The sequence below is a fragment of the Triplophysa rosa genome, linkage group LG16 (assembly GCF_024868665.1).
Source record: "Triplophysa rosa linkage group LG16, Trosa_1v2, whole genome shotgun sequence".
Taxonomy (NCBI): Eukaryota; Metazoa; Chordata; class Actinopteri; order Cypriniformes; family Nemacheilidae; genus Triplophysa; species Triplophysa rosa.
The window spans coordinates 12,988,211-13,007,835 of NC_079905.1; the positions used below are offsets into that span (position 1 = coordinate 12,988,211).

Here is a 19,625-nt window from a genome sequence, read left to right on the forward strand (position 1 = left end):
AATCTGATTCCATTACTCCCTTAAGGGAACGTTTTTAAATGCTAAACGTTACTTTAGCATGATGTCAAAATAATAAGAAATGGCCTTGAAAAGCCAAAAAACAATAGATTTTAATAAACAAAGAAAGCAATAGGCTAAACAAAAACAGTATAAATAAATATAATTAATAATAAAACTATTAGAATATTATCAATATTAATCATATTAATAGTTATTATAAATATTAACAATACATTTTGAAATAAATATAAACATTTCAAAATCTCTCTCTCTCTCTCTCTCTCTCTCTCTCTCTCTCTCTCTCCCTCTCTCTCTCCCTCTCTCTCTCAGGCTGGCTCGCCGGTGGCTGCAGCAGAGCTGTGGTTGTAGTTAGGTTTATTGCATGTAGCACGAATAGTCTGTCAATCAGAGGCGGCGCGTGCATTATAGTGCATAGCGTAGAGGGGAAACGTGCACGCGTGAACGACTGCTGTTTATAGCGTGCTTCTAAACTTAACCAAACACTAGCTTGCAGTGTTTAGAGACTCATATTAAACTCGGTGTTGTCGTGAGCTTTAGGGTCTGATCGGCGGGAATGGCTTCTTCTCCGTGCGGCAGCGGCGGCGGTGGGAACTTTGATTGCGGGCTTGAGATCCAAACTCGCTCGGTGGAACAAACACTCATCCCGCTCGTGTCTCAGGTGAGTCCGGATCAAACAAACTTCACGGCTGGTTAAAACCCCCACAGGACTGGAAAGCGTGTCGCGGAAAACACGACCACTTAAAGAACGCGAGCGTGATTTGGAAAGACAAACTTTACTTTTCCGTGTCGTGTGTAAAGATTAACAGAACCAATTTCTGGAAACCTTTACAGATAGCCACTCAGGAAATCGTAGTTCATCTCGCCAGATTACCATGACCACCACAGTGAAATAATCAAGTTAACAGTGCAAAGACTCTTTGGTGTATTTCTGTCACGTTGTTTATTTATTTTCATGACAGCGGTGGCAAATATTAAAGTGCAAGGGCAACTAATTTAACTGTGGTATTTTGGCGGAAACTATGGTTGCTCTGGTAATTTTTGCTAGTTTAGTTTGTTGTTGTTTTTATTCCGTAGGATCACGTGCTAATAAACAAGCACAACTCAGGTAACAAACAAACCAAGTAAACGTTTTTTTTTTTGTTGGAGATTGTTTAAAAGACCCTAACATGTTGTCTGTTTTTGAAGAAATAGCGTTTTAACTCTCCATCACTTTTTGCTGTGAGGTTTGACTTGAACGAGGTTCATATTAGGGAAAACCAAGCGACCTGCCAATCTAGGCTGCACATGCTTGTGATTCCCCAAAAATGCTGGGTTTTGTGTGACAGCCTATGTGTGTGAATTCCAATGTGTGAAATGTCTTCTCTGTCCATTCTCCTTTTAAGTTAGTTAGTGGTGCTCACTAGGGCCACTGATGGTAATGAGGCTAAAAGGTCAGTATTAGAAGACATGCTAATAAGCTATTCACTGGACCTTTGGGTAATAGGACCTCTTTCAAAGCTTTCTGGAGTCTGGACAATAGATTGTCAAAGTAGCCTTGGTCACAACCCTTCCCCCAACTACAACAAGTTGGACATGTTTGTATTCGCTCTGTAAACTGTAATGCACAGATACAAATGTACTGACAAGAATTCGTTTTGGGCTACAAAGTTACACTTTTCCACACAAAAAAACAGATCCTGGTTCCGAATGGCCCGCCGAATAGTGTTCTCGAACAAGGAAACCTGTGACATCAGGTGAAACTTTTCGTATGTAAAACTAAAAACAGAGATTGGACATTTGCTGCATACAGTGCCATGTTTGTTGTGTAATTTTCACAAGGGGCAACACGTGATTCTGAAATTGTTAATGACGTAGACGTAGTGGATTCGGGGAAATGCAAGCTTGTTCTGAGCCCCGGTAGCTACCAGCCCTGGTGGATACTAATGCAAGACTCACGCAGTCTTTGATTGTTCTCTGAGGAATTTGGTTGAATACAAAAAACTACTGTATAACCAATGTATAGATATATTGTGTTTGGATAGGTTTTGCCCATTCTAAGGCCACAAAACGGAAGCGATTTCATTGGATCGGACCTCTGAAATGTAAAAGTGATATGAAAGTAGAATGATGTTAAAATTTTAAAGTGACTTAAAAGTCCAAGCTTGCCATTGCCAGTTAAACTTAAACTATGAAGGACAGGGGTTGGGTGTAGAGGTCAGATTCTGTGCGCCCTCTGTGGGGGGCTGAGGATTATAATGGAGAGGAAATGAAAGCTTATTGGCGAGAAAGATTTTTCAAAGCTTATTCAGTAGCTCATTTTCACAAATGCAATATTGTGCATGTGCATGCTCATCTCCACTAGTTATCTGTTATTATCTCTTACTTTCACAATTGTGTAATTACTCTGTTGTTGTTCTCACATCCAGATCAGTGTGTTTGCTTGTGCCTATCAGCTTCTTGTGAGACTCTGTACCTGACAACCATTGTTTGCACTCTTTATTTAAGCGTAACGTCTATATTTCCATTATTATAATGCATTGAAAAATATGTGTGGTGGAAATGTTTGACGTATAATGCCATCATCTATTTGTGGACGTTTAGGATTTAAGCCCGGACTTGCTTCGAAACATCTTGACACTTGGCAAAAGAAAAAGACACACAGTACATTAGAAGAGTTTAGAATTTCTTTATCGGTATGTACCATGGTCTCTTGAGCCAAAGCCAGTACAGGATTTATAAAATTACCACGTCTTTGATCTGATCAGATTGCTTTTAAACTCCTGTGACAAGTAAGGGTTATTATTACATATTTCTGCTAGCGGTGTCCTTTTTCTGCAGGACTAAGCTTTTGTTTCCCAGGAAAAGATTTTAGCTATAATTGGCTGGAAATTCTTTCTCTGCCTGTTTATTAGGTTGAGCGAGCCCTCATGCTTTTGTAAATTATAAAGGTTGTGAAGGTGTGAGATTTTTTTTGCACATTCAGTTAAGCAAACTTTCATTCGATATGCAAAGCCTCTCCAACCCTTCGTGACCTAGAAAAGGGATTTTATGGAGCTATAGGGCTGGGACTTTGGAAACATATCGTATGTGCTCTGCTTGGAGACATTTTTGTTATGAATATCAGTTCCAACGAGTCAAACAATCCATAATTTTACATTTCCCCTACTTGATGTAATCACAGAAAAAATTCTGTAGGAGGAAATTACATCACAGAGATCACCGTAAAGATAATATTTCAGCTAAAAGCGAGGAGGGTAGACCTGGTGCCTCCTGTAGAGAAGATGTCAAGAGAGATGGATTAATGTGTGCTCTGTGTTAACTGCATAGGATTACAGGGCCAAATACCTTCCAGTGCCAGAACAAAGCAGGCTACATGTTCAGTATGTGAAAACCTATATATGTGTGAAAACATGTTCTCTGCGTTTGCTTGGCTGTGTAGTGTTGTTCCATTGTGTTTGCTTAACCAGTGGAGGTGTAAAAGAAGGAAACTGGAACTGATAAGAGCTGTATTGTGGAGTACATCCCCCAACCAGCCAGAATCCTCTGTAGGCTGATCTAGCATAGCTTTCATACTTTGGCAAATGAAAGTAACTATGGATTTTCCCTTTACACCTTAAATCTTTCATTTTTAAAGGCATAGATATGCCACATACAGTGACTGCAGAAAGTATTTTGGGCACCTAAGCCACGCTTTAAAATGTATGAATGTCACTGTATTAGATAACAAAATATAAACCAAGTTGATTTTTTTAATATAGCACAAGCACGCAATTCAAGTTAAGCATTTCACATGTTTTTGTTACTTGTATTATGTATTATACTGTACAAACTGTTTACACTTTATAAAAAGGTTGTATTCGTCAATATGCGTTAATGCATTAGCTAACATGAACTAAAATTGAACAGTATACTTTCACAGCATTTATAAGTCTAAGTTCATCGTAATTTTAGCAATACATTTTTAAAATCAAAATTTGTATACATGAACAATTAAAGTTGCATTAACTAACATAAAAAAAATGGGTAGTTGACAAAATGTGTAAATGTGTCCTGGTGTGACAGCAAACATAGAAAAAAGTAGGATAAGAGAGATTTAGCGTAATTACAAATATATTGTAATATTACAAATATAAATATTAATTTAAAATAACATATTATTAACATTTTTTTTCTATATTTATGCTATGTCACAGTCACACCATAGGACACATGTATGGTATATTTGTCAACTACGCAAATGCTGAAAAACTATATTGCTCATTGATAGTTAATGTTAGCTAATGCATTTACTAAAAGGTGGGGTAACAAGCTATTTCATGCATTCTGACTTCTTTACACTGTTAAACATGCTGGCTTCTCAAGCTTTACAAGGCCAACTTGTCAAAAACGAGTTGAACGTATTATTTCTGTGCCCAATTCACTCCGCCAGGGAGTTTTTTTCGAACATTGATTCATGTTTCGTAACAAGGGTTCTTAGTCTCTTATTGGACAATTCTCCCGGAAAAGCATGCCCACGCGTCATCCATCGAGAGATAGAGCATGCCCACGTGTCAACCAGCCAGCGTGAGAAAGAGCACGCCCATCATTGCCGCTTCACTCGGCTGACGGAAGTTTAGCTGTGTTTGTTTGGTCACTGCATTTCGGTGATGAATGTTATATAAACGGTGGATATAACGCTGGATTTGGAGATCGTTTGAAACTGATAGATGGCGCGGTCCCAGCGCTAGAAGATGCCAGACATGAACTGCACGCGGTAAGTCAAACTAAGTCATATGTCTGTGTTTTGTTGGCAATCATACGTGCATAATGTAAACAACACGATGGGATAATGCGATGATGTATTGTGTGCTCGTGCTGTAGTTTCTTCCCCTCTGCCCGCCTCCAGCAGCTCGTCTTTTCCCGTAAATAATCGTACAGCTGTATCTCTCTTTTATAAGTTTGATCTAACTAAATACTGTTTGAAGAAACAAAGTATGTAATACTACTGTAAACTGCGTGAGTAACTTCATCTTTAACAAATACAACCTTATTGTAAAGTGTCACGGATAAACTAACTAAAATTAAATGTAATTATTGAAAGTATTTGGTAATTTCTGATCAAATGAGTGAAAGCCAATATCTAAGGGGGTTCCTGAGCTTTGTTGTGGAAGTGTGACTCTATTCCCTTTATAATCATTCTGTGGTTTCTCTGATTTTAACAGCATTTAGTAATTCGTAGCCTGCAGGCATAACATTTTCAAGGTCGGCTTTCAGAAGTTGCCCATCTGATCCGGGGTGCAGCATACCCCTTAGTTTCTGCATCAGTGACAGCTTGGCCCTGTTCCGAGCTGTATTTATATTACAAGGCTATGGGACCTGTCATTAAACAGGAAGAGATCTTAATCACTGCAGTAGTTTGATGACTTTCCTTCTTCCTAAGCTCACGCTAGGTCTAGGAAACAAACCGGGATAGAGGTGGACTCCCTCGGTCTTTAACTCTCGCTGTCATCACTGATCTTAGGGCTCAAGGGTAATACTCGCAGACAAAGAAGCTGTCAGCTTGAAGAACAAGTCAGTTACGTTTAGTGTTTCCCGTTGTTTTTCTGTTCTAGCTGTGTTGCTGAATCGCAATTCTTTCAGTGTAGCCTTTGGTCTGAAGCTGCGCTCAGTAATACATTACATTTACATTTATGCATTTGGCAGACGCTTTTATCCAAAGCGACTTACATTGCATTATCCTATACATTTTTGTTTCTAAGTATGTGCAATTGTAACCGGTCCTACTCGCCCCGCTCTGCGCGGGCCTCGAACCGGCGTCGGTCCGGATGGGAGACGGGCGCTCTAACGAGGAGGCTAAAGACCGCAGTCTCTAGCGTCTGTCGCTAGAGCGTCTCTGTTGGTCGGGGAGTGAGGTTTACACACTGCACAGCTCTTCACTAGCTGGCCTCCGTTACACAATCCCCTGGGATCAAACCCACGACTTTGGCGTTGTTAACGCCATGCTCTAACCACTACAGGAAAGCTCCTGTACAAAACGTTTTAAAGAATTCAATCATTTAGTTATTACAAATCATTTTCAGGTATGCATATAGTGATAGGCACCCTTTGCAATATTCCAGTAACTTAAATATATTGTGCAGCCCTACTGACTGTAATGTAGTGTGTAAATGCAAACGTTTTACACACTATTGGGTGCCAGATTGTCCAACACAACTGATGTGTTGGTCATAGCAACATAAACAAAAGCAATTATGGAGTGCACCTTTAAATAACACTGGGCAACACTCAGAGATCATCAGTCTCTGTTTGTGAGACTGGTCATTCATTTGTAACTTTTCACCCTCTACGTTGGCACAGAGATAGTGGTTGGCTCAAGTTGCTGTGCTTGTGGAATGTGAGGGGCTTGTGACAAATACCCACTTACCTTAACAGTAATTACAAAAGGGACATTATTCTTCTGTACAGTACAGTGGCTTGTTTATTCACTCCCTGGACGACAACAAAAGTAGACTAAAAAAAAAAGCACTCAAATTTCCTACATAACAACAACATCAACAGTGAGCAACGCTTCTCTTGCAGCAGGATTGTGTAATGATTTTCTTAACAAATAATTTTCTTATATATAATTCTTATAATATTTCTTATAATAATTCACAGCTGAATTAACAGAGTTGATTCTCTTTCTCATATAAGTAGCCCCTCAATCACTTTCGACAGATTTTAATGCTTTAAAGGTCCAAGGTATGACATTTAGCGGCATCTAGTGGTGAGCAGTTTGTTTATTTAGGGCTACTGTAGAAACAACATGGCGAATTCCATGCAAGGGGACCTGTGGTGTGCATTTCTGCACTGTAAAAAACATCCCGTAAAAAACGGATAAAAGTACTAGCAGAAAATTACCAGTACATTTTCCCTTTATTTTACAGACATTTCCGTTAATGATCAAATGTAATTTAATGCAGTGCAAAATGTAAAATACAAGTAAAACAACTCTTAAAAATGAATACGGAAAATTCCTTCATATTAATACAGTACATTGTGCCCTATTTTTACTGATTTTTTTTAGTGTGTCAATAGATCCTCCAAAAAATACACACAGGACCCTTAAAGGATTTCACAAGTCGTATTGGATAAATCTAAAGTTTCAGCCTGAGGGAGGCCAAATGTTATGAGGCATCTTCTTTGTAGCCATCCATCCTCTGACCTGTGACACAGAGATGTCAAGAGTGGGTTATATCTTAAACAAGGTGCTTCAGGGGAAGGACCATTTGGGTGAACTTTATGAAAACTGTTGAGAATCTCTGTCATATTTCACCCCAAAGTCACAAGAAAGACATTTTTGTTTTGTGAGATTCACACATTTATTCTCAGTTTATATCCCAGAACAGAGTTTTCTTGGAAACCTGTCTAAACACTGATTTCTCTTACCTGTTAAACTCTTTGTCCCTCCAGGAGTCTAATGATCTCAGAGCTCCGCTTAAGTAAATCACCTGACACCAGAACACCATGCCAGATCCTTTTGTGAAAGCATTTACCATTCCTTTGTCTGCAGGGCCGCTGCAGACAGGTTTAGTTAAACCACCATTATAAAAACATTGTTAAAGCTTTTCACCAAACCGTAATCTTTCGAAACTACAGAAAGAAGTTTAAGTCATTCAATCATTAGGTTATCTCGAGTGTTTTTTCAGAAGACCTTATTAGTCTGGCGCCCTTGATCGCACCATGTCATGGGTAAGTTGACTTTAAAGTGGTTAAAAGCGCGGATATGTCACCTGGTCAAAATGAGGAATGCGGCACGAATGAATGTCTTTGAAATTTGATGTTGCGCGCCTCTGGCACGCTGACTGTTATCAAATCTCACAAATTAAAGTTCAGCTTTTGTGCACGGCTGACATAAAGGCGGAGAGGAAACACGGAAGAGAACATGTGAAAGTGTGGAGGAGAGCGCTCCTCCTCTTGATTCTCACAGACGGTGGATCGCTCAACACTCCCTCCATTAGGAAGACCTAAATGCAGCTCTTTGAGGTAATTGCTTTCATCAATCATGTCAGCGTCGAGCTGATGGGATTCACTCCGCACACCTCTTGTGTTGCCCAGATAAATCCTGATAATGCTAATGGTGATAATGCTGCCGTTAACCCAGCCTTCTCCTGACTGCGCTCCGGGCTGGTGTTCGACAGTGTTTGTTGTATCCAAAAAGTCGAATGTATCTGGATAGTTTTTCAGCTCGTCACATTAGCAACCAGGATCTGGTGGTTTTCCAGAGGGTCTGTCTGCTGTCAGAGGGCACACATAAATACTGAAATCTGATTGGTCCAGGAAGGACTGCTTTTGTATCTTTATAGCCTGTCCACAAGTGGTGCCAGGTGGCCCTTCAGCAGAGACAGTTTTCACTACATACTGTTTTATGATGCAGGTCAACACCAATTGCTCTTGAGGGAAATCTGTGTCCTACGACCTTGTTTCTTGAAAATGTTATGAATGAGGTGGACAGGTCAAATCAAAATCTGGATCATGTTATGATGCTAGTGTCCACAAAGCTTAATTGTATTGATGTTCTGATTGTTCTCACTCAAAATTTGAGTCAAACATTACTAGCATGGTCACTACATTCCTCACTGAGGTTTGTTTCATTACTCTTACTGGATGAATGAGACTGCACAGCATCATGCTTGGCCTCGCTTGGTGTTGGCAAGGAAAAAAAGGACCATAGGTCATGCTCTCCATAACTGAGACCTATAAACACACTTATGCTGAAGGCCCACTGGAAGGCGCTGTGGAGGGGCTGTCTTTAAATTTTGTGGTGCCCAGAACAAAATTCTTTGTGGTTGGGCCCCCTCTCTCTCTGCTGTTCTACCGACAATGACCCTTACTACATGGACCATGAATCATACTGTTTTTCTAAAGTCTGGTTTCGTAATACCAGAACATTAGCTTGTTAACATAGATGTACTGATAGACTTGTCTTTTTGTGCAGTGTAAGATTATGTGAAAACTATAAGCATACTGTCTATTTGTCTAACCAATGGTAGTGAGATACGAATTGGTTGAAAACTATCATTTTGCAGTTCGCTAATGCAACGCTTGATCAAAAAATGAAAATTCTGTCATCATTTACTCAGCCTCGAGTTTTTCCAAATCTGGATAAATTTGTTCTGATGAACAGGGAGAAAGATATTTGGAAGAATGCTTATAACCAAACAGTTCTTGGCAACCAATGACTACCATAGCAGGAAAATTTGCTTTATATTTTTCTTTGTTCGGTTGAACTCAAAAGAAGATATTTTGAAGAATGTAGGACAGCAAACAGTTCTGTGGCACTTTTGACTAAAATTGTCATTTTTCTTACCATATAGTCACTGGTGGCCAAAAACTGTGTTCATCAGAACAAAGAAATCTATACAGATTTGGAACAACTTTAGGGTGAGTAAATGATGACAGAATTTTTTTGGGGGGTGAACTGTCTATTTAAATAATGCCGGAGGTTCAGAAATTACCCACTTTCCCACTCCCTTTTAGCACATGTTTAGCACTGACATTTTATCAATTTTACATATCTTGCTCAGACCTACCATAATTGATTTCCTAGGAGATTAACAGATAGAACACAGCATTGAATTGAAATTAATTGATTGTGGGCAGCTTTTCTGAAACACTGCCTTTTTCTCATCAAGAACCAAAGCTGTCTTTTTTATGGAGCTTAAAGATCAGGGAGAAAAACAGACACCTCATTCACCAAAGAGGCTTCTGCTGTCGTGTTCCAGTGACGATTAAAAACACAAGGTGTTAATTGCAAATTGGTGTCGTCTTCATTTCGACTCTCTGGGTGATAATGAATGAAACTAAAAGAGTTCAGTATTGATTTGCACTCTTAGCAGAAAAACCTGAAAGAAGTCGGCAAGAATTTGTAGATGAAATTAGATATCCACGATTTTGCCAAATATATATATTTTTTGGAATCGACATCCTTACTAGTCCTGATCCTGGAACAACATTTCTGTCAGCCAATCAGATTTTAAGATTAGTTTTAGGACTTGAGTTCCTATCAAATTATTAGCTATTTCCCTCTGGTTTTAGAGCAATTAGGGTTTGTAAATGTGTTTATTTGACAGCAACAATAAACTACAGTAGCAAAAGATCCAAGAGCACATCCTACTTGCAACATCAGGGTCGCCGTTTTTATTTTTATTTATATGAAGTTACATTGCCAGATTTGAAATGATACCAGCATATTTTCTTTTCCATGAGATATACTGCAGGCATATTTCTTCAAAACTTCCCCCCCATTCACTGAAGTACCTCAGAAACCACACACACACACACAGCAATGCGATCAGCTTTCCCTTTTCTATTATGGCTCTAAGTCTTTTTTTGTAAACCAGGATGCATTAAAACCAGGCATACAGCATGTCCTAGGTAACAGTATGCCAGAAAGAAAGTGCAATCTATAGTCAAGACACACCTTATAATAAAACAAACCCCACAGCCTCTTATGAAAAACAAAGTCTGTGTATTTCATTGCATGGATGTGCTCCAACCCATATGAATGTTGTGGTAGGAGTAGCATAGTGTTGCATTGAGACAGTATGCACACACGCTTTGAATAAATGTTTTTACACAGTGTTTATAGCTGCAGGAGAGGGACATGAGAGAATAAGGGGGCTTATTGTTTGTAGAAATCTGTAAGATGATTCCAGGAAGACCACAGTAATTGGATTTTGTTAGGTAACTCCGATGAGACCTGTTCCGTCGCATTTAAAAGTACTGTACTACAGGAACTTTGAAAAACTATAGAAACTTTTAAGAACCATCAAAGGTATTAATATTAACAAGATGCGCCACTGCCATTACAGTGAATGATGAGGAATGCAACACTCAATATGGCCACTCTTGTGAAGGAAGTCCCACCATCCAGCAAAATGAGCCAATTGTCAATCATTAAAGAGAAAGACTGATGATTCTCTGGGGCGGGGCTCTCGTGAGGCGCTTGCCAGCCTGTGCGCAGGCGCATTAGATGAGGCGACCTTAAAATGGTGATTTTTAGCACAATTTAAGCTTTGCAAACAAATGTTATGATATGACAATGTTTAATTATTGATCGGAAATATGCTGTTTAATTGTGATTTTTGTTAGTGATTTTAAAAATAATAATGTATGCCTTCCCCCATTCAAGTAGATAGGACGGTGGACTTGCTATGACAAACATGGATTTTCCGTAAACGGACTTTGGAACCATAGTCTATGTCTAAAACAATTGTAATCCTTTCTTTGTTTTATAAATTTGATCAGTTCAGTTTTTTCTGGATTTGTGGTGGCTACAGTTACTTACTGAACATCTCCTAAATAGCTCATTTACACAGCTAAAGTGCTGTTGATTCATTTTCCACTTAGCGCCTGCCAGTTTTGTTGCACCCACCTGACTTGTGGGCACAAGTTAAGCTCTTCTCAATAATTAATTGCTGCCATTAAAGATGAATGTGATGTTCGCTATATAAACATTCACCTGTCAATAACCGAGAAGCTGTGCAGATACGCTTTTTACACAGTCAGACTTCGTCTGTGTCAAAGATAAGGCCAGAAAGATCCCCACAGCAATTCATTCAACTTTTACAGAGTTTGTCTCCACTAAACTTTAAATGAATCCCAGAATGATGTGGTTTGTCCTCATTTCCTTAAGCAGATGGGGTTGGTTGAGGCTTCCCCCTTTCATTCAATCAAAAGTTGAACGAGAGGTTGCTTTCTCTCTTCACGACTTATCCGTCCAGGCAAATGATGAAATATGACAGCAGAATGGACAAAGCACGAGTCCTCAAGGTCCCCCCTCCTTTGTTAATAGTCTTTAAACAGAAATAGCCTGTCCTCTTCCCACTCTGCAGTGAGTCACTGCTGGTGCGACATTGTGCTATCTCTCCACAGGAAGAGATCAGCCATCGTTCTCCATGTAGTATGCCAAAGCCTCAATTGACTCTTGTTATCTTTGTTATTAGGATATCTTCGGAATTGTATCCAATAGACTTACAGTACGCCTAATGCAGGAACAGGCTGCGGGACTAGGTCGCTTAAAAAGGGTCAAGTTAGATTGATGTTTTTAACCGTTACAATTTTTTTGAACATATTCCGATATTTTGAAAGACTTGCTGGTGGATGTTTGTGATGCAGTTTCAGTCAATAGGCACTGAGGCCTTTAAGCTTCGAAAAATCACAATAAAGGTACCATGAAAATGATCCATGTTCTTCTGAACCCATATAATAACTTTGTGGGAGGAACAGATACAGGTAGATTAAATAACCAAGTGAGACGTTTTTCTGTCACATAATTCCTAGGGCTGTAATGTACAGTAGAGACCAGTCTGCAAGCAACTTGATTAAATAAACAAACATAATTATTTTAAAAGCTACAACTTTCAATGTTGTGTCTGGCACAAAAAATATTGTTTTTTCTTTGTATATTTTGTATTTAAAAAAATATATTTTTAATTGACCGCCCTTATATTTTTCAGTCTCTTGATTTGAGATGAATAATATTGTTACCCAACTATGTATCCTGTGGCAGTCTTACGGCACATTTACACAGTTTTGCTTACAGATAACAACGTTGTCAAAATGTTCCCTGTTCTCATGGATTCGCTAAAATTGTGTATTGTGCATGCTAGGCCAGTAGTTGACGATTCCACTTTGTAAAGAAATATGCATCTGCACATCCAAAAGTGCCTTTTACCATAGATAATCCAAAAAATGTGTCTTCGCAGGTTGTAGAAGTGTCGCAGTAAATCTACACTATGCTAGAGAGACTTTAATAAACTCAGTTTCTTTAGATGCACATGACATCACAGTTTTCACAAATTCTTTTTTGTAGTTTACACAGAGAAAATAACATGATTATTTAAAAAATCTGGACTTTGAAACCCATTTTCAAACATTTGCATTTTCAGGCCACAAAATCTTTCTCATGTAAATGAACAGCCAAAACATATAAAACATTTTTTAGTTTTTAGTTGAAACGGTAAAATGTAAACGCCCCCTTAATGTTAACCTATTTTGTACAGTTTCTGTTTCTCTTTACTGACAACCCCAGAATCACTGTATTACCGGCATGTGGTCAACTTCAAGGATGGAGATTCATTCATAATTTACACTCACAACATTTTGTTGCAAGGTTGCAAGGCTGGTGTGCGCTGAACTGAAAATGTATGCTTATTTTCACTCTCCGCCGGGAAACCTGGTGCATGAACTGTGAGGACTCGCCTATCATCTTTGTCAAAGCTGGGGGTGAAAATGGTTTCATGTGTACCGTATATGACCTCTCACTTTCAGCCAAGCCATTAGAGGGTGAGAATGAGATTTCTCATGAGAATAACACCAAGGAGGATTTGCTGTTTGAGTATGTGGAAAGACATGATGATCTGGTATATAATGGCAAAATATTTCTAGTTGATCTTTATATTTTGAGAAGAAAAAGTAAACCTGGTTCCATGATGGTAGGGCGTATGAGTAATAACCAGGGTGATCGCTGGCTTTTGCTGGGTCTGTTTTGCTTGTTTTTGATTGGTTAGACAACCAATGTAAGTCTGTTTTTTTCTTTATTTTGCTAAATATAAGTTCAGTCGTTTAGTTGTTTTCCTCAATAAGCCAACTCCAACCCATCAGATGACTGCACAATGTTTACTCAATTCTCCATACCCACAATGCACCTCAGTATACTTGTTCTGTGCACCTTCCACCTTAACTTACCTCACCTCTGCCCTCTATTTAATAGCGTACGCTTAGTTACGACAAGGTCAGAGTCGCTGTGTGCTTTTGGTCTTTGTGAGAGATGCTCCAGCAAGCAGTCACGTTGCCAGATCCCGCCCTCCATCCCTCTCGAGTCCGTAATCTCGCTTACATCGGAGTGCATGAAAGGCTTTATTGTGCCCTGCTTATTCTGCTGAATGAGCGATGAGAAGCGAAGACGATGTGCAACGTAAATGCGACAGTCTTTATCAGCAGGCAATGAGTTACTCCGCTCTGGGACATGCATGCTTTATAAATGACTTTAGATTTGAACCTGTGATAGGACGGATCCATAGAGGAATGTCTTGACATGAGTGGTTAAATTCAATATGGAAGCAGCATTTCTTATTCAGTGTCTGCTCTTATTGTGCATGATTTATTAGTTTTCAATTTCAAACTGTGTAGTTGGAAAAAATGGTCAACAAGTGAAAAATCCCATTTTACTCATTTCCTATTGAAATAAGAAATTATAAATGGAAAAATGTATTGTGGAATTGATTGTATAATGGCACGTTTACCTATAGTCGTTTCATTCGACAGATGCAACGGGACATTGCAACACATTAGAAAAAGCATCTTAAAAAATTGCCTGTCACCAAGACTGACAAAGGACCGTTGTTTACATTTACATTTAGAGTCATTTAGAGAGTCAAAGAGTTTAAGGAGCAATAAGCAATATGTCATACAGGAGCAATAATGCAATAGGTGCCAATACAAAGTTACTGGTTTCAACAAAAGCTAGACCACTACCTTGGTGGTATAGTTGTTCCTGTAAATGCACCACCTCTTTAGATATAAGCGTCTTCCAAATGCATAAATGTAACAAATAAAATAAAGTTGGATGATAGAGATGGATGATAGACCTGAAATAGAAAGTAGTTTTGGAAGCAGAACAAGTTATAGAATTAGTGAATTGATCCATACAGAATACAAAACCATACATCTTGCTTTAATAGACAGTGTTGGTGCACATCAAGTGTGAGTTAAACGTTGGTCGTATACAGAGTGATTCAATGCCCAGGCCGTTTGACATTCGTGCTCTTGTGCAGCCAATGATTCTTGGCAGGGCACAAAGCACACCAATCATTGGGTATTATTAGCCCCGACATTCCAAGAGCACTATGTAGTTGGTCTTCCCATTTCCCTCCACGTCCAGCCATTCATCTCCCCACTAAACACATCTGCGTTAAATCACAATGAAAAGCAGCACCGAACGTCCGCTGTGTTGAGGTACGAGAAACTTTTCTTCCACCTCTGTCGAATCAGCTCAGATGGAGTGTGCAAACAGATGAAAGAACTGTTCCCATCATGCCCTGCTCTTTCAAATAAAACATTTCTGTGGCTGTATCATCAGTTTGCTGAACTGGATTAAACTCTTAATCTTACCACACGGCCTTAGGGTATAAAGGGAAACTTTGATTTGTTTCTGCTTCACTTGAAAAGCTTCCGAGATCTGCAGATCTGCTACATCTGCAAATACGTTTTCATGCTTTTTGATGTCTTTCTGCACACAATGATCACATTTTCCAGGCCTGGGAAATGGTTGTCCCACCTAATCCTCCTAATCTACAGTAAGGCCATCATCGTATAACCTGTCAGCTATTAAAGGATAAAATTGCAAGAATGCATGCAAAGCTATGCCCCCACACCTACCCATATGTGCTTCATGAAGATATCCCACAATGCCCTGCATGATACAGTATGCTTATTCCTGCCTGCCAATGTACACAAGTCATCTTTTTCTAAGTAGCTGCGTTTGTGATTCTCTTTATCTTTTGTGTCATTAATTCAGTGACTGGGACTGTAGTTTTCCACTTAATGCCATCCATCCCTATGTGCTTTGGCTTTGTGTTTGGCACTCTGCCTTTTTAGCCACATTTTGTACTGTAATGAGCATATGGGTACGGCTCAGTGACCCCTTGTTGAGTGAAGACCTTAGCACAAGCCCTCTGGTTTTACTAGCCGCAGTCAGTGTAGTAATCAAGAGAGTCTCTGTGTGGGAGTTCAATTACTCAGCTGTGTGTTATTGTAACAGGACGACTGAGTCTTATTGGCAATAAGAGGGGGGAGCTTTACTGGAAGCAGAACAAACTTGTTAAAGGAATAGGAATAGTTCACCCAAAAATGAATATTCTCATCATTCACACACCCTCATTCCAGATAGTGCTTGACGATATGGCCAAAATCGATATTGAAATATATTTCTTCATTTCGGTCGATACGATATAATTCTGATTAACGATATGAACAATATATAAAAAGCAAAATGTAAGATTTAAGTTGAGAGTGCCCTCCGATATGAACAATAAAATGCTGATCAAAATCATTCTAGATGCCAGCATATGATGAGATATTGATAAAAATATATGATATATGATAAAATATTTTTGTATTGGATTGCCCTTACCTTGTGTAAGTATCAAATATTAGAATCATGTTACCAATAAAAGAGAGAATGGGCTAACTTCTCTAAATGTGCTTCAAAGCATAATTCCATAACTTCAAAATGTTCTTTAAAGCATGGGCGTATCTTCAAAGCTCTACTGCGGCACAGGCCTCCCTTTACTTGACACTTTTTTTCTTGAAAGCCTGCTTTTGACATATTCATCTAAATTAATAATCGTCAATTTTATGTATGCCAGGTTTTTTTTCAAAACTTGAACTTTTAAATACAAGATTTGCCATGCTCTCCTGCAAGTTGACATTAAAAACCATTTAAATTACTTTCAGTGTCTTTCATAGGCCCTACAGTATGCTTCAGTTTCTTAGCTATAAAAAAAACTGTACGAAATTTTCCAATTGGTCCTCGAAATTGACATTGAGAACTGTTTAAACTTATTCATTTTCTGTCAAACCGTGTATTATGATGAAATGAGATGATCCTTTATAACTTGTGCATCATGGCTGTCACACACACCATGAACACAACGGCATTTAATCCACCGTGTCCACCGGACGAGAAGCACAGCACCGCACATTATGTCTACAACATGCGTTGAACGCGTACATTATGCATGCCTGTGTTCGATCAGGTTCCAAGTTTACTCTCGACGCAGGATGGGCAACATTTAACTTTTTTTTTATTCTGTTTGAGTTAAAAACTTGTGCCCCACTCTTAATCGTTAATCAATGAATTGGTAGTGCGCGGCTGGTTGCTGCAGAAAGGAAACAGACTCGCGCAGACGTGGATTTCTTCGCGCATTCAGTTGATTTCCGGCTACGTCGCTTTTACAAGCATTAGTGAATATACGGACAAAAATGATCAATGTTAAAGGGGTCATATGGCAGAAATACGTGTTTTTCTGTGTCTTTGGTGTGTTGTAAGTTGCCCATGCATGTATTAGACACGTAAAATTGCTAAAATGAAAGTGTGGGAACAAAAGATGCATTCTATCTAAAAGCGATTGCGAACCCAGACCTGCCTGAAACGCCTTGTGTAACCACACCCCGAGGAATGTACGTCACTTCGTAACATGATTTGACTTAAGACCCCCCAAATCTAAACGCAAGTGAGGTGGGCGTACTTGTAAATCTCATTGTATCGTCACCGCCCCAGCCCTGTCGCGGAGACACTGTGTGTTTCGTTGCGAAAAGAAAGACTCTTTGTTTGCCTTGCCAAAAGATGAGACAACTAAAAACGAATGGTTACATGTTATTTACAACACTGTTCCAGAAAAGTACAATCCGAATGTTCAAGTTTGTGCAGCGCATTTCACAGATGATTGCTTCATGAACCTGGGAGAGATCAAGGCCGGCAGTGCACGAAAGCTTTGGTTAAAAAGTGGGGCCATTCCAACCATTAAAACTTTGCTGGCGCTTCAGATTCGCAACCTGTAAGTATATTTTTATTGTAAAAGACTTTGTTACGGACTAACGCGAGTTGAGTTTGTCATGTGTTTGTGATCTGCAAATGCAGACACACGCAACGTGAAAAAAGACAACATAAGTCCTAATAATCAGTAATAATGTTCCCACTAGAGGCAACAAATGTCGTGTTTATAATGTGGTTTATTGTCTTTGTTGAGTCACGACGATACACTGGTTGATCAAGAAGGGCCAAAGCGCTCGCGTTTTTTTTATTTTTACCATTCCCTGCTGTAATGTGAGCTTGTTTCTATCTCACACAAACTCTGTATGATGTATATGGTTGTTTGTTTATAGTCTTTATAACGTCGTATATAAAAGGTAAAACAGTTAGCTATAGTTTTTAACTATTTAACATCCTGCTCAAAGTTGCTCTGGCAAAGTTGATGTATCGGCTTGATCATCTTCATTTTCCGTATCAGATTCGGGCTCGAATTGATATAAGGAAGTACCGATGACATTTTATCACCTGTCAGTACAATTGCATGGGAACATGATGTTCCGAATATGGTAAGAGGCGTTACATTTCTGTGAAACGCTTGCAGTATTCGACCAATCACTACGCACTGGTTAACTGGCCAATCATAGCACATAGCACACGCTTTTCAGAGCGATGAGCTTTGTAAAAAATCAGCACGTTTCAGAGAGGCGGGACAAAGAGGAGATACAAACATGCACGGTATGTGGAAAATACAGCGTTTTTGAACTTTAAATGGTGTATACACATTGCATTCCATCTAAAACAAACGATAATATTAGTTTTAGCCATGTCATATGACCCCTTTAAACTTAAACTAGAGATTTATACTGGGGCACGACGGAGTGCCACTCCATAACACCAGTAGCCACTGCCTCGGAGCTGAGCGAGGGCTCAGACCCGGACGTGAAATTTATATTGAAATATCGAAAATGTATTTAAAATCATATCACCATTATCGAAATTAAATCTATCACGACAGATATTGTTATCGAATTATTGTCCAGCCCTAATTCCAGATGTAAATAACTTACTTCACTGGAAAAAATGAAAAGTTGGATCACCTAAGTTTGTCCAACTTAAATTTACTTTAGATGACATAATGTTTTAAGTTGGACAAATGTAATTTTTTTAGGTGTTACCAATTGAAGTATTTTTTTTAATTTGATCCAATTTTTTTTACAAATTAATAATTTGATATTAAAATGCTGTAATCTTGTATGGTACTCAAAAATGTAAAGCTCCTATTCTCTTTCCAGGACAGCATTAAAAAAAAAAAGATGGCAGCCAACGTAAGCATTTTTATACTAGCAAAACACACATGGTCCCGCATATTTTGCTGTATATAAATTATGAAAATGTATAATTTGAATATATCAAAAATAAAGAACAGAGCCTCTCTTAACTTTTAACATTATAAATATTTGATGCACTGATAAATCGGCTTATAATCGGTATCGGTCGATAAAAGCTATTTTTCACACACTATCGGCCGATAGTTTAAAAACAGCCGATAATCAGGGCTGATATATCCTGTCAATAAAAAGTGGACAGGAAAATGCAATGGATTTGTGCTCGGTTTATATAAAATGTTTAGACGCGTTATATGAATTAAAAACATTCCGAAAGTTAATAAATATGAATTAACCTTTAGAATTTAGTCAACCCTTATGTCGTTATAAATATTTAAAAAATGAACAAAACAAGGGCAAGTAAATGTATCAGAATTGTTATTTCTCGGCAAACTAATATTTTACGTTTTTTTCACAATTAATCTGTTGTGTCAAATTTCATAATTGAGTCACAAAACACATAACCGATCCAAGGTGCAACAGTGTACTTGATTTGTGTTGATGTTTGCAGAGTGATGTCAGTTTGCTTCTGTAGCAACATACTATCATCCTCAGAAAAATGCTGCATTTACATTATGAAATTATTGTTATTATGAGCTCCTGACAACCATTCACATCTTTGTTAAACTCGTAATTGAACCTTGAATTTCATAAAAGAGTTTTAATCAACTCTTAAATGTAGT

The 19,625-nt window shown here is 38.6% G+C and overlaps 1 protein-coding gene across 3 annotated transcripts in view; it reads left to right on the top strand.

Moving 5' to 3' along the window:
• Positions 1-368: 368 nt before the first annotated feature.
• The window catches only part of ctnnal1 (catenin (cadherin-associated protein), alpha-like 1), a 63,082-nt gene continuing 43,825 nt past the window's right edge, over positions 369-19,625 (top strand). For 2 of the 3 annotated variants that reach the window (XM_057354050.1, XM_057354051.1), the window contains exon 1: positions 369-679. In XM_057354050.1, coding sequence (XP_057210033.1) covers positions 575-679 — 105 coding nt within the window. In that variant the 5' untranslated portion in view covers positions 369-574. The remainder of the gene's footprint in view (positions 680-19,625) is intronic. The other variant, XM_057354052.1, reaches the window with a different exon arrangement.